This window comes from Equus przewalskii, chromosome 15 (assembly GCF_037783145.1).
Source record: "Equus przewalskii isolate Varuska chromosome 15, EquPr2, whole genome shotgun sequence".
NCBI classification, from domain to species: domain Eukaryota; kingdom Metazoa; phylum Chordata; class Mammalia; order Perissodactyla; family Equidae; genus Equus; species Equus przewalskii.
Window position 1 is genome coordinate 60,986,669 of NC_091845.1, and position 16,575 is coordinate 61,003,243.

The window sequence follows — 16,575 nt, forward strand, 5'->3', positions numbered from 1 at the left end:
TCAGTAGAAAGGACTGTGAAGAATTCTTAAGGTATATAATCTTGTCTTAAATAAGTGCAAATTCTCCCATGTTCTGATTACACAGTACTCTTGCAATTTCTTCAGTCATTTACATATGACCTTTCATTAATTAATCATTTATATTAATGGACTATTATAAATACTTCCTTAGTGAATTTTCTTAGCCTCATTTTTAAGTATTTGTGGTCAAACTTTCCATTCTAGTGTGTGTGTACTTCATGTGAGCAGCTGAACCATGAGGCACCAAAACTCAAAGCTCCATTGCTAGTGCCATAACCCTCACCTTGGTGGGGCTCTCTCCTCCTTTAGCCTGGCTCCAGCTTCACACTGTGTCTGGTTCTCTTGGCTCTAGGGCTGGCACTTGCACAACCTCACTCCCCTACTTCCATCCCTAACATGCTGTCTTATGTTAGATTAAAACACATACCAGAGAAAGGAGACTCTGAGAGAGAAGGAGAAAAAAACAATGCAGTATGAGTAAAGGGCTGGCATGGGGGAATAATTTATAATTTTTCACATTCTGTTTCCTTTTACATACAATCAGCCCTGGGAAGCTGTCTATGTTAACAGAATAGACATGCACTCCTACACATGTATATTTAAGAATATGTATATGTGTATACATATACAACAATACATATTGCTAAAAACGGATGAATACTTCATACTGACCTTAGGGGGTTTAAACGGATAGTCTGGTGAAAAGGTAATGTCAAGAAAGAACACCCCTCCTTCATAGACAGATCCTGGGGGTCCCAATATAGTTGACCTCCATTCATAAATGTTGTCTCCTTTGGGTCCAGCACTGAAATAAGACATACAAATGAAATGTGCTTAGAGATTATATAAAGCCTGAAATTAAAAAAAAATCTATTTATGGTAACAGTAAATCGAGCAATTTCATGAAAACACAACAAAGTTAATAGGTTAATTCTACATGATGACTCATGTCAATATCATCAATATTCTATAAATGAAATATGTTGGTACTACTTAATAAAACAGAACCAAGAAGATTCTGTTTTGCCATTCACAACCCTAAACCTATGGAACAAAAGATTCTAAGGGCCATAGGTCAGAGGCAGGAGCACAAATATTTAGTAAAGCACAAAATTATTTGTGAGGTCCTGAAAAGAGTGATATAGTCAAAGGGTCAAAAAGAGAGATTTTCAAAGCCAGAAGGGCTGCTAGAGAAAAAAAACCAGTCTAATTCCTTTATTAAGAACTGAGAACACAAATGAGGTTCACGGAGATCAGTAAACATTCATTATCCATAAAACTCAGCCCAAGTATCATATTTCATCTAAAATCTCTTTTTTCTCTCTCTGCCCAAAGAATCTCTGCCTAGCCCTCCACCCCCCACGTCACAACTAGTATGGTCTGTCAAAGATAAGATTATCATTTTGTTTTATAACTGTTTTGCAATGTTTATTTTTTCTGTCCCTCCCTAGAAGTTCCATGGGGAACAGATTTTTGCCTTGATTTTAGTGCCTAGTAAGTAAATGTTTGTTGGATGATGATGGATTAATAGCAAAGAAAGGGATGCCACATGGCCACAAGCAGCAAACATATACCTTAGTGTCAGAGAAACTAACTGAGGAAAATAAGGCCCACACAAGCCACCTGAATTGTATTCATTCTCTTAGGTGAACAGAACAGCAAAATGAGATTTTAATTTAGTTTTTCAGTGTTCTTTCTGCTACATCAAGCTGATACCTACATCTAATAGCCAGAAATTCTCCTCACACCTGTAGCAAAGTGGGCAATCCTGTTAAGGTGCTTGGGAAAGATTTTATCATCAATAAATATTTAGCTTCTATTCTCTCATTTCAAAATTAGTTTGTATCTACAAAAAATTCACTGTTGAGCAGTGTATCAAAAAAGCATGCATCTTAACCAAGTTGGGATTATTCTGGGAATGCAAGGATAGTTTAATGATAAAAAATTATTACTGTAATTTACCTCACTAACAGATTAAACTAGAAAAAAATGATAATCTCAATAGGTTCAGGAAAAGCACGAAATAGGCTTTGACAATAGCCATTTATGATAAAAACTCTTAGCAAAATTGGAATAGAAGGAAACTTCTTTAACCTGATAAAGGGCATCTACCAAAAACCTCACAGCAGCTAATATATTCAATGGTAAAATATTAAAAGCACATGCTTTAAAAAACTGAGGAGGGGCTGGCTCCATGGCCGAGTGGTCAAGTTTGTGCACTCCGCTGTGGCAGCCTGGGGTTTTGCTGGTTCGGATCCTGGGCTCGGATATGGCACCGCTTGTCAGGCCATGCTGAGGCGGTGTTCCATATTCCACAACTGGAAGGACCCACAACTAAAAATATACAACTATGTACCAGGGGTCTTTGGGGAGAAAAAGAGAAAATAAAAAATCTAAAAAAAACAAATAAACTGAGGAACCAGACAAGGATGTCCACTATATCCACTTCTAATCATCATTATACTAGAGATCATAGTCACCAAGGTATAAAAGACACAAAGGAAAAAAACAAAAGGTATATGGATTGGCATGGAAGAAATAAGACCATTAGCATTTGCAGTATTTAGGTACACAGAAAAAAACTCTCAAAATCTATATACAAATTATTAAACTTAATAAAAGGGGTTAGCAAACAGGGTGGATAGAAGATCATTATGCAAAAATCAACCGCATTTCAATACACCAACAAAATTAGAAATGTAATTTAAAATACCTTTTACAATAGTATTAATAATATAAGGAACCTACAAATAAATTTCATTAAAAATATCTAAGATTTTTATGGAGAAAATTATAAAACTTATTGAAATACATTCTGTAGGATTAAACAAATGGAGGGAGATATCAAGTTTATGGGTAGAAAGACCCAGTATCCTATGCATGTCAATTTTCCTCAAATTGATCCAATGTCAATTCCAATCAAAAGTCTAACAGATATTTTAAAAATACAACTTGAGGGGCTGGTCTGGTGGTGCAGCAGTTAAGTGTGTACGATCTGCTTCAGCGGTCTGGGGTTCGCCGGTTTAGATCCTGGGTGTGGACATGGATGGCACTGCTTGGCAAGCCATAATGTGGTAGGCGTCCCACATATAGGGTGGAGGAAGATGGGCATGGATGTTAGCTCAGGGCCAGTCTTCCTCAGTGAAAAGAGGAGAATTGACAGCAGTTAGCTCAGGGCTAATCTTCCTCTAAATAAATAAATAAATAAATAAATAAACAAACAAATAAAACGTGACAACTTGATTCTAAAACGTTCGGAAGCACAAAGAAACTCCTCAAATTGTTCCATACACATATGAAAATATAATACATGTCAGAACTGATGGGGCTAAGAAAACGGTTTCCGTATTTACAAAATAGAGAAATTGGATTTCTACTTCAATAAATATACCAAACTCTGTTGCAGATGGATTAAGCACTTAAATGTAAAAGTCTAAAGTTACAGAGTTTCAGTTTGACTAAAGAGAGTGACAAGTCACAAACTGAGAAAAGATATTTGGAACATATAAAATTGACCAGATTCTAATGTCCAGAATATACTAATTGCTATGAATGAGAAAAAGACTATGAATAAGAAAAAGACTAACAATCCATTAGAAAAGACATAAATAGGCATTTCAAAAAGAGGAAACATGAATGGCCAATAACCTTACGAGAAATGCTAATCTCATTAAAATTAGGGAAATGGAATTTAAAACTACAATTCAATATTATTTTACAAAATACATAGGCAAAAATATTTGCCTGACAAAACCAAGTGTTGATGAGGATATGGAAAATCAAGAACTCCTATGCATTGCCGATGAATGTGTTCAATCACTTTGGATAAGAATGTGGACTTATCTAGTGAAGTTGAATATATACACTTCTACATTACAACACAGCAATTGCGTTCCTAGGTACGTTCCTCAGAGAAATTCTTACACGTGTGTACACAAGACATATACAAGAATCTTCACGGAAGCACTATTTGGAACAGCAAAGTTGGAAACAACACAAATGTCCGTGGAGAGAAAAATGGATAAATTTCACCTAAAGGAACACTATACAGCAACGAAGATATATAGATTAACTTGGATGAGTCTTAAAAATATCATATTGAACAAAAAAGCAAGTCTAAAAAGAATATATACAATATGATACTGTTTCTACAAAGTTTAAAAACAAGCAAACAAGAAATTACATTGCTGAGGGATACATACATATGTGGTAAGGCAAGAAAATGAACGACAACAAAGTTCAAAAGAATTGTTTCCTGGGTGGAATCAGAGGGTGGAGGAGTAGTAGACAGGAGAGTCAAAAGTTCTGGTAATGTTTTCTTCTCAGTATGTATGGTGGATTCAGGAGTTTTGTGTTTTATTAGTAGTCTCATAACCTATGTGTTAGAAAAAGTATCTAAAAATGTTATCTGAGAACAGCAAGTTGCAGCATATGTACAGTGTGATCCTACTGTATAAAATAGAAACAAAACAATATTTTATATTGTTTATGGATACATATCTAAGTCAAAGTCTTTTAAGAAATGAATTGAAGAAACGAACTGCATAACCATGGCCGTGGTTGCCCAAGGAAGAGAGAAAAGGTAGAGTGGAGGATGGGAGGAAATAAATCTGGAGACGGGGAATGAAGGAGAGATCAATTTTCTCTCTAGTGTTTGATTTCTTATTTAAAAGAAAAGATTAAGTGAAAAACTAAGGTAAAATCACAGTTAGCCAAGTTTTTTGCAAGTGTTGAAATATACTGAGAAGCAGTGCTCTAAGGGACCAGAATACTGCATTCCTGCCCCATCTTCCCCTCTATCTACCTCTCCTGAAGCTGACAGACAGAACAGAGTCAGGCCAGTTGACAATAAAGCTTTGGCAACAGCCCCTTGCTGCCAGACAGGCTCACTCATTCATATGAATAATACACATGCTTATGCCCTGAGCTATAATTAGACCCAATATGAATAGATAAGTTTATCAGAAGGAAGAGCTTAAAAGTAAATTATAGGTTTGTAGTTACATTACTTCAAGGCAGATGAAGAAATCTAGTTTAAAAAATACACACAGGAGAATACAGTTATGAAACAATGTGCACAGACACATTTCCCAAATAAGAAGATATAATTTCTCTGAGCTACTTTGAGAAATTTTGAGGTGATCTTCCACGAATGATAATCATAGCTATATAATTAGGCTAAATAAGGAGTCACCAAATAGTGCCACCAAAGAAGGAACTCAGAAGGAGAAGGCAGGACATACTAAATAAAAGTGGGCAATATCTTTAGAAAACTGACATTCAATTTGTGCCCATTCCAAGTTTTATCTGGCTCCCAGTCAAAACTACAAATTTCATTGGTTCTTTGAAGTCAGTCAGCTGTCTATGCAGTTATTAACAGTGGATTAAATAACATAGCTAACATTATCACTCTCAGTTGGTTTATGCTTTCAAAATGTGTCTTTTTAAGAAAATACTAGTAGTAACAAACTATCTGGAAAACAGATTGTTTTAAAATGCATTTAAAACTAGTATTACCTCCCTAATACATAGTTTGAGTCTTAGCAATCTGGCCTCCTCTCTCATCTTAGAAATGGGATGTCTGCACCACTTGCAATCCCAAAGCTTATAGCAGTGGCTCTTGAACTACACAGCCCTCTGTCTCACTCCTACTTTGATATATGTCCCAGTCGAGAAATCCTGGTATAAAAATTCAGAACTGTGATGTACAATATGGTACATGCAGCTATTGAGCACTTGAAAAGTGACTAGTGCAAACTGAGATGTGCTGTAAAGGCAAAACGTAAAATATTATCAAATTTCTATAACAATCATTACTTTTTGTTAATTACACATTGAAATGATAATATTTGGGATATATTGGGCTAAAAATATACTAAAATGAACTTCACCAACTTCTTATTTCTTTTAATGTGGCTACTAGAAAATTTAAAATTACACAGCTCACATTATATTTCTATTTGACAGTACTATTTTAGAGCAGCGCTGTCCAATAAACCTTCTGTGATAATGAAAATGTTCTAGCTCTTATCCCTACCCAAAATGGTAATCACTAGCCACAGGCAGCCATTCGGAACTTGAAATGAGGCTAGTGAGAATGAGGAAGTCGATTTTCAATTTCACTTGATGTTAACGAATTTAAACTAAATAGCTCCATGTGGCTAGTGGTCACATATATTGGACAGTGTAGATCTAGAGACTCTAGCAGCCCATACCAACCACAATATTTCTTTAATATGTTAGAATTATTTGGGTTTATACAAAAGAGAAGAAGGGACTTTTACATACTTTGGCTCAAAGAAGCAGATGCTGCAGACTGTTTTATATTTTTAGTGATTGCTTCGCCCTTAAGTTGATCAAATAAAAGTTGGTGGGGGCTGGCCCGATGGTGTAGTGGTTAAGTTCGTGTGCTCTGCTTTGGCGGCCCAGGGTTTGTGGGTTTGGATCCTGTGCACAGACCACTGCTTGTAAAGCCATGCTGTGGCAGCAGCCTACATACAAAAAATAGAGGAAGACTGGCACAGATGTTAGCTCAGGGCCAATCTTCCTCGCCAAAAAAAAAAAAAAAAAAAAAAAGTTGGTGCCAGAGAACACTTGTATCATAGAGGGGGTGCTGAAGAACATGAATAGGCTTTGACCCATACCTGCCTGTGTGAATCCTAGCCCTGCCACTGAAAATCTCTACAACACTGGTAAATATGCAATCTTTCAATGCCTTAGTTGCTTCATCTGCAAAATGGAGCAACCTCATGGAGCAACTGTGAAGTTTCAGTAGAACTGTACTCACAGAGCTTGGAAAACGGGGACTTTAAGGGCCCAAACAGTAAGCTTCCAAATGTTAGCTACTATTGTGGTTGTGGTTATGCCTTGTGGATGATACAGAAGTTCACCAACACACTCAAAAGGTTAACTGTCTGGTGATTTTATACGAAGAGCTTCAAGACCCCAGGACTAGAAAACAGGCTACCAAGACCTGTGCATTAATCATCATCATCATCCTGCAACCCAGCCTTATGATGTGTACTTAGATAGGGAAGAACTTTGGAAATCATCAGAATTCATAGCTGCTACTCTCAGGAAATCCAATTTTTCACTGAATGGAATGTTTATTTAACATTAGGATTTTTATTTATATGAGATTATTAAGCAATGTTTTCCCACTTGCAGTATTCTTAATGATCAATATCGTTAATTTTTTTAATTTTCAGATTTTATTTTTTAAAGAAGAAAAACACAACAGAGTTCAATTTCAAAATAAAATGCAATTAGATAAATCTGTCAAAATGCAAATATCAGTTAGCAAATTACAAATTAGTTGAAGGTCCAAAGTTGCTGCTTGGAGAAATCCTGTTGGAGAAGCGTTACAAACTGTGTTCAGCTTTCCATGCTGCTGCCTACAGTGAATGAGCCCTTACATATATATGAAGTATTACACATTTACAATAAAAATGCTGAAAAGGACTAAGCACTCCTTGTCTTTAACATTACAAAATGCTTTAAATATACCTGAATACTTTCAATGTGCATGCCACAGTTATGACTCTAAGACTAAGAGTTTTGGCCGTGTCTGCTTCTTTTTCGTTTAACACTGATTCTGAGAGAGGTGAAGAGGAAGGATGCGCAGGCAATGTGGGGATCCTGGCTCCAAGACGATTTCTCAGGAGCTCTAGCAATCCCTGCTTATATGTCAGCCTCCATGTAGCTGAATTCATCCCTTCTAGAGGGGAGGCACAGTGTTAACACACAAATGATACGTTGCACCTATGTCCAAAGTCCCTTTACAAGTAAATAGCTGCAGGAATACTGAGCTTCAGGCTTACAAGGTAAAAATGTATGTGTTTCTCTAGTGTCAGACTGTAAGGAAAGGGTAGTTCCCATCCCTTAAAAGAAAATATGGGGGCCGGCCCTGTGGCCCAGTGGTTGAGTTTGCCCACTCCTCTTTGGTGGCCCAAGGTTTCGCCGGTTTGGATCCTGGGCATGGACATGGCACTGCTCATTAGGCCATGCTGAGGCGGCGTCCCACATGTCACAACTAGAAGAACCCACAACTAAAATGTACAACTATGTACTGGGGGGATTTGGTGAAAAAAAGTAGGAAAAAAAAAAAGAAAAGAAAATATGGCCCAGATCAGTTACAGATAAGGATAGCAAAAACGGCAGTTGAAGAGGGGAAATGCCACCAAACTGCCTGAATGAAACGAGAAAAAACATGTGGGGGTGGGGAGATTCAAGGAGGAAATTGTTTCCAAGTGTTCTCAAAGCCATGGGCTGACCTATTTGTTGCTAAATCCAACAGAGCTTTTTGTCTTCATTTTACCGAAACTCTCTGCAGCTTCCACCCTGATTCCTGAAAAACTCCCTTGCCCAGGTATCTCTCCAAGAGCCTCCCTCTAATTTAGGCTACTACTCCAATTCTTCTGTTTTCTTCCACGACACCTCTTGAATATCTGCCTCCCTAAGGGTCTCTTCCCTCAGCCACCTTGTTCTCTTACCTTCGTTCCAGTGAGAAATTCTCTCATTATCCACCTTTGACAATCAACCTACCGAACACTTACAGAGTCTCTAGTCTGGTCAGAAACCTGAGAGTCAGCCTTGACTATGCTTCCTCCTTCTCTCCTCCTCTCAATTCCCCCAAATCTTACTCCATAATATCTCTGTTGTCTGTCTACCAGCTGCATGAGCTGTCACTCAGACGACGGCACCAGCATCGTCTGTGGCTTCTCTGCCTCCAGTCTTGCTTTCCTCCAATCGCACCACCAAACTGCAGAGAGGACAATCTCTAGAAAATCTTTTAAACAGGAACTTTTGTTTCCCTGCTTTCTCTGACTTCTTAATACCTTCAAGATCAAGTCCAAATTCCTTTGTAGCATCCAAAGTCTTTCACAAAGATCTGGCTCCAGCTTACATCTCTGGCTTCATCCCTCCCTCTCCTCAAACTCCATTCTCCAATCATACTTGAATGACTTGAACTTGCAAGGGAGCTGGGCTCTTTACTGCCTACTGGCTTTTGGATTAGATGCTCTGCAGGTCTGAGCATTCTATTCGTCCTTTAGGCCTTATCTGCATTGTCCTCCAGGACATCTTCATTAGTCCCAAAGGTTAAGTTCTTCTTTGGAAGTGGTAACATTCTATGCAAACACAGCATTATAAAAACAGTTATTTATGGGGCCTTTAATACTAGGGAAAGAAGGAATACTAAGCAACAACATTATCTAGATCACACGAACAAAGAACTCATTCTGATAGTGAAAGGGCATCTCCTGTGGCCAAGAAGGTGTTGAGAAAACAGGCCAGGATCATAGCTCTTGAGAAGACAAATGGAGAATGGAACTCCTGAGGTTCCCTATGTTTGTATCCAGTAATATTTTTAAAAAGACCAATGCCATCAAAGTGTACTATAACATCTTAGGAAGTTAGGATATAATGGTGCCAATAGAAAAGACCCATTTCATATACTAAGCTCCAAGCAGAACTGGATGTTAAGATTTCCCCCTGCAGTGGCTGGCCCTGTGGTCGAGTGGTTAAGTTTGCGCACTCCACTGCAGGCGGCCCAGTGTTTCGTTGGTTCGAATCCTGGGTGCGGACATGGCACTGCTCATCAAACCACGCTGAGGCAGCATCCCACATGCCACAACTGGAAGGACCCACAACGAAGAATATACAACTATGTACCGGGGGGCTTTGGGGAGAAAAAGGAAAAAATAAAAATCTTAAAAAAAAAAAAAAAAAAGATTTCCCCCTTCATACAGTTTCTTTCTAGTCCTTATGGGTCTGGTCCTTATTCTTGAAGAATTCTAAGAAAAAAAATTATTTTATACTTTTGGTCAATGAGTGCTCAATAAATGGGAAGAATTTCTATACCCTCAATCATACTTTCCAGATTTGAGATGGACAGATGAAAAAACAAATGATTTCATTTGACTATACTTATCTTTTACCAAATCTTACTTTACAGTTACTACTGTCATCTACTTTGTACCCTTTGTTAACAGTGTCAACAACTTGGCAGAGAGAAAGAAATGGGAGGAAAAGAGGATTTTAAACAAAAAATAATACTGCTTAATAATCATAGTACTTTCTTTTCCCAGGGAAGGTAGTAGGCTAGCAAGATAGTACACTCAGTGAGTAAACTAGTCTTCAATAAGTTATTGAGGAAGGAAGATTCCCTCGGTAAGTTTATGACATCTTAACCTTCCTTGCCTCTTTCTATATTATGTATAGGGGTGTGTGTGTATTTATTTTTCCCAGTGTGTGATATAGCTCAGTGAGTGGACAATTTTGCAACAGATTTAAAACTTTAAGAGACATAACTGCGAAACAGTGAGCAGAGAGAAGCAGAAAAACTGTGAAGCAGGAAGGAAGACTACAGGGAAAAACTATATAATCTTCCTTTTCTTTCTGAGCTACATTTGTTCACGCGTAAGCACAAAGATAAGTCACAGAATCAAAAAGAACCAAATCTTATTTTATGTATGTGGGTTGTTATAAATTTGTTTTTAGTGCTGTCAAGTCAATTCTGAACCCTAGCAACTCTGTGCAAAGCAGAGCAGAGCCCTGCTCGATCTTTATGTGCCCTCCTCTCACCTTCCAGCGCTACATCAGACAATGCTCCACTGCTATTCACAGGGTTTCATGGCCAATCTTCTCAGAAGTGGGTGGCCAGGTCCTTCTTCCTAGTCTGCCTTAGCCTGGAAGCTCCACTGAAACCTGTCTACCATGGGTAACCCTGCTAGTAATTGAAATACCAGTAGCATAACTTTCAGCATCACAGTAACACACACCTACTATAGTATGACAACCAACAGACAGGTAGTGTAGGTCCCTGACTGGGAAACAAACCCTGGGCTGCAGAGGAGGTGAGAGTGCTGAATCTTAACCACTAGACTATCAGGGCTGGCCTGTTAGAAATAAGATTACAATTATAAAGACTTTAGAAATCATCTAGCTCAACTTCTTCATAACACAGAAGTAAGCATTAGAACTGGACTGGAATTCCACTGAGTTAGACAATTAGGCATAAAAATCAATCAGACTTACTTAAAATACTAAATTATAGAATTTTTAATCCTTTAGTCAGCTGAAAGGACTCCAGAAATAAGTTAATTGAGTTATCCTCAGCCTTTTTTTTCCTTTTCAACATACTCTCTTCTTGCAGAAAAAAGTGATTCTTGGCATGTATATGGGGGAGGAGGAAGGGAAAAGGAAGGGATAATATGAAAAAATGAAAAGCTCCTCCCCCACTGAAAATCATTTCTATCCAAAGCCTTCATTTCAAAAGCGATAAAATTGGGGGCCGGCCCCGTGGCTAAGTGGTTAAGTTCACACCTTCTGCTTCAGCGGCCCAGGGTTTCGCCGGTTCAAATCCTGGGTGCGGACATGGCACCACTCATCAAGCCATGCTGAGGCAGCATTCCACATGCCACAACTGGCAGGACCTACAACTAAAAATACACAACTATGTACCAGGGGGCTTTGGGGATAAAAAGGAAAAATAAAAAAAAAGTGATAAAATTAAAGGTCCACAAAATGAAGTGCTTTGCCCAAGACCACACTCACAGAAGAAAAGCTGAGCTCTCTGATCCTAAGAAGAGGCTTTTACTACATCACAACTGCTGCCAACTCAGATATGAAGATTCAACTGGAAAAACTGTATGGTTAACATTTTGATAAACTGCCATGTTTAAGATAGGAGACCAGAGATCAAGACCACTATCTGGGTTTTCTTTTACCTTTTCATTCTGGGCATGCTTCAAGGAGCAGATTCAGAAGTTTGGTCAACAGCCATTTTTACCTCAGCTATCAAATTCCTTTTTTTTTTCTTCAGCTTTTCAAACTAGAAATAGTGATCTTTGACTACTCTCTTTAGTCTGTAGCAAACCTACCACCTCTTGCAACACTGCTTTTATTGTCTACCTCCCACCCCAACTCTCGTGATTTTTCTCCATTCTCTGTGAGAAATGAAAAGAAAGGTACTCAGGGCTTCCAGAATCAGCCTCTCTTATCTGTACTGTAAGAACAATTTTGGCACCTCGAGCTAGCCCACATAGCAAGTAACGTTTCTTTATTATTTAAAATTTCCCCCACACGTGTTAGACAGGAAGGCTGTAGAGCTCTAACGTGTGTACTGATCTTACGGGCAGGTTAAACAAGCTTTTGACAAGAGTGCAAGCCACTGCTGCCCCTACACAGCTTTCAGGAAGCCACATCCCCCTCAACACTTTTTAGTTCTCAAAAATGTTCACACTCGTAGCAGAAAGAACATAAAGTTCCCTGGTATCATTCCAAATACAGCTTTATTACTTTCTAACATTTATACTGTATCAAAGTAAAAATTCCATTTGAAAGTTAAGATTTGTTTACTAGTAGTATACAGAGTTGCTATAAAGGCAAATTTGTTTCCCAAGTAGGTTAATAAATGCCTCCAATATACTCAATACACTTTTCATTGGCTGAGAATATCTTTTGTTTCTTGGATAGGGAAATGGTAAACAATTTCTTCATACAGCTGCCCATCTTACTCCAAAAAAGGTCAGCTGTGACATCCTACAACCTGCGCGATTTTTCTTTGTATCCCTGACACTGCTATCTGCCTCCAAGACCCATCGTCACTGTTCTCTTCCACCAGGCTGCCTGGAGGCCAAGGTTAGCACAGAGGAGGGAGAGGAAACAAGTCAACCAGGAGACTAACAGCGAAAGTGAACTGTACGTGCACTTAATAAAGGTTTATGGAAAAGCAATAAATAAACCTCTTTAGACAACAATAGTCTATTAGTATAGCATAGTGGTAAGCAAGCAGGCTTCAGCTCAAGAGAGCCAGGGTCTGAATGCCAGCTCTGTCACTTACTATGTGACTTAAAGTTAGTTATTTAACCTCTTGCTGTCTCAGTTCCTTCATCACTGAAAGAGAGCTGATGTGAGCACTAAATGAGTTAATATATGTAAAGAGCTTAAAACAGTGTTTGGCTTACAGTACAGCCTATATATATTTATGCTATTATTAGTATCAGGAAAGTGAGTGACTACTAGGGTTAACTCAAGTTCCTGAAGCTCACCTCTTCTTCTACCCCAGGACTCAAGACACGGAAACAGAAAGAGTTTATCTTAGGGGCTCTAATTTCCCTTTTCTATCCCTGCTGTATGACATCTTGTATGGTAATCTCTCTCTCTGCCCCCCATACTTCTCTCCATTAAATACTGAGCTCAGGAAAGAAACTGACCAATGACTGATAAGTTCCACCTTTCTTGGTTTAAAATTCAGTAAAGAATAGCTTCAGTTTTACATCTTGCATCCTATAACAACATAGGAGACAGCACCAGGCCAGGTCTATAACAGTGGCTTTAAAATTCATCCTCTCACCTCCAGAATACACACACATTACCACTTCAACAAAAACAAATAAAATATAGAGACACTTTTTCCCCCAAGTTTAGGAGAAGAAAGGCTAAATGTCAGCCCTGTGGGGAAGAAAGGTGCTAGGTGGCTGAAACAGACTGTAAATAATAATCCAGCACTAACAGACATTGATTGATTGCCAATATGAGCTGGTGTTTAGCAAACTTAATTCAAAACTTCTCTATGATTACTTCAGGAGATCAAGATCTCCACAAGATAAAAATACTGGCAGTAGGGTGCTGAGACTTATTTTCAATAGTTCCCTATCTTTTCCTCATGGCTTACTATGTGTAGGGCACTGTACTATGATCTGGGCAAAACAAAAAACCAGTCCTGATCCCCAAGGGGCTTCCCATCTGGGCCACATGAGAGAAGGTAAGATGAATGTACTCCATGGGATTCAAAATCAAGATGCCATGGGAGCCCTGTGAAAATAACTTTGTTTCCTGCTGGGTGGGCTTCCTTACAGCATGGCAGTACCAGACCTCATTTCAGCAGTGACCAAGAAAAAGAAACATCACACTCTCTCAGGGTAAGCATGCGGTTTGAGCACATCCCACAGGTGGTTCTGACATGAACTGCACCTTCTCTAGGGAAAGCTTTTATAAAAGGATGGCAATTAAGCTGTATTGGAAAGATAAAGTAGATTTCAACAGGTAGAGGAAGATGGGGCATAACAGGTTAAAGGCATTGCATAGAAAAAAAGCTGGGAGGAACAAAGCAGGTACCCCGCTGGGAGAACAGCAAATATGCCAGGTGACTGAGGTTAGGTAGGACAGGGCCTGAAATGCCACGATAAGAGAGTTGGAAATGTATTCTGGAGACCTGTGGTTTTCAAATGTGTTGCTTCTAGGAGCTGTAGGGCTCCAGTGTGGTCTTTGGGATCACTCATCTCTCTGCTCCCTCCTCACATGATATGCAACCGGAAAAACGCCACTTAGTTTTCATATTATACACACACACACACACATATTCAGCACATGATTTCTTTGAATAAAGGCAGTCCAGTGTTTTAAAAAAAAGTTTCAACTGCTTATGGAACTTCAAAAAAAAAAAAACCTGGGTCCTACCCAAAACCAATCGAATCAGAATTCAGCGAGCACCTGGGATGGAGAACCACAAACACAGACTATGGAGACACTGAGGGCCTGAAAGCGTGGTTCAGACAGGAGTAGCCTTACGCAGACCCACTGAACCAGATTTTACATTTTTTAAAAGATCTACAGGTGATTGCTATGTACATAAAATGTTGACAGGCACTGACAGGAGGTTCCAAGTAGGGATCACACAGTGAAATCTATGTGATGTAACATCATCCATCATATACTGAGCATCTCCTATATGTCAGACATACCTCTCTGAGCATCAGATAAGTTGTCTTATCTATAAAAGGGAACATTATTTACCTTGTGGGGCTTCACAAGAATTAGATATATATAAAGTGTCAAGTACAGTGGGCTGGCAAAGAGTGGGTGTTTTAAAAAATGGTAACTACTACTATTAACACACATTGCTTCAAATTATTACCATTCTGCAAACTTACTGTCATCTGGAACTAAGGCTCAAAGAAGTTTAGTGGCTTGACAAAGCTTACACAGCAAATGGTGGAACTGAGTTTCAAACCTAGGACTGTCTCATTCAAAGGCTCATCTTTTTACCCAGAAAACACTGACAACAAAGCTTACCACAGACCGGAAGCAAGAGAAACAGAAGACATGGCAGCACTGATAATAAACTAAATGGCACCAGCAGTAGCTCCCTACATTTCTGTTTAAGAGACTAGAATTAACTAAAATTACAAATAAGTACAACAAATAAAAACCAGATTAGAGGTATTATGGTTTGAAGAAAACATGTAAACCCTGACATCATGTAGGCACTTAGTTAACAATATTTATATAATAATATTTAGTTACTATTTAACAATATTTAATCTCTGGATAGGTTTATAGAGTTCACAAAGCACTTTCATATGCATCATCTTCTTTACCCTTCACCACAACTATGTGAGACGGGATTATTATTTTCAAATGAGTTCACTCCATTTACTTTCATCCTCCTTCAATCCCTATTTAATCTCATAAACCTGGATTTCCTAATAACTTACAGTGGCTTTCATGAAAGCATCAGGCTTGTGTTAAAAAAACCCCACATTTTCGATGACATGCAGAGATTTTATCTCCTATCCTTCTTTCTTCCCTTCAGCCCCTCAGCAAAGGTCAGAAGATAGATGGGTTTTTTGGTCAAAGGGAGTAAGAAGACGGCAGGTAGCATAGGTCTGTCTATCTTATCTGCTCCACAGACAAGGGATGGAAGGTACTTGACTGAGCTCTGGGGGCTCTTGGCAGAAGTGCTGCCCCAGCTAGAGATGAGTTTTTAATAAACCAGCCAAACAAAACACCCTGGTGAAGAGAGAATCGGTAACCAAACAAGACTAAGAAGTTACTTTTTGGCTTTTGGTGTAGTCACAAAATCTATTGATTTATGCCTTTTACGCCCCCACATCATTTGTGCTAATATTTCTACCAGGCATCCTTAAGAATCTACACGATTTCTGATTCCACAGCTATAAAGAATACACTTGGGCCAGTCCAGTGGCATAGTGGTTAAGTTCACATGCTCTGCTTTTGTGGCCCAGGAGTTCACGGGTTTGGATCCTGAGTGTGGACCTATACACCGCTCATCAAGCCATGCTATGGTGGCACCCCAAATACAAAATAGAGGAAGACTGGCAACAGATGTTAGCTCACGGCCAACCTTCCTCACCAACAAAAAAACCCCAAACAAACACGTTTTTAAAAGGGAAGTAAATGAAAGGCTCTAGAAACATTTTGTTCCTCACAACACTCACAGGGGTGGAGTATATGACAGCTCTTTCATACTGGTTAGTTGTCTAAGGATAGTCCATTATGCCCTTGCTTTCATGTGAGATTTTGCAGTCTGCCCTTGTAAAACATTTACAGAAGTGACTTCCAGCACTCAACGTGGTGATCTAATATTGTACAAAGTTCATTAGTCACGGTATCTACATCAATTTTCTACAGAAGCTATGATTACCTTTCAGATTTCAGCCACTGCCTTCTCTCTTTGTAAGCAAAACAAACATAGATTTTACCGAAGATCTGCTACTTAAGAACCACCACTGTGTAGTATCCCTTAAT

The 16,575-nt window shown here is 38.8% G+C and overlaps 1 protein-coding gene across 7 annotated transcripts in view; it reads right to left on the reverse strand.

Annotated features, from left to right (window-relative positions):
* LOC103555851 (ubiquitin-conjugating enzyme E2 E2) overlaps positions 1 to 16,575 on the reverse strand; it is a 343,281-nt gene that overhangs the window by 77,690 nt on the left and 249,016 nt on the right. For 4 of the 7 annotated variants that reach the window (XM_070577491.1, XM_070577492.1, XM_070577493.1 and 1 more), the window contains exon 4: positions 694 to 826. The exons of 2 other annotated variants lie outside the window; for them this stretch is intronic. In XM_070577491.1, coding sequence (XP_070433592.1) covers positions 694 to 826 — 133 coding nt within the window. Of the gene's footprint in view, positions 1 to 693; positions 827 to 16,575 lie in introns of those variants that run through there. One more of the 7 variants, XR_011527546.1, reaches the window with a different exon arrangement.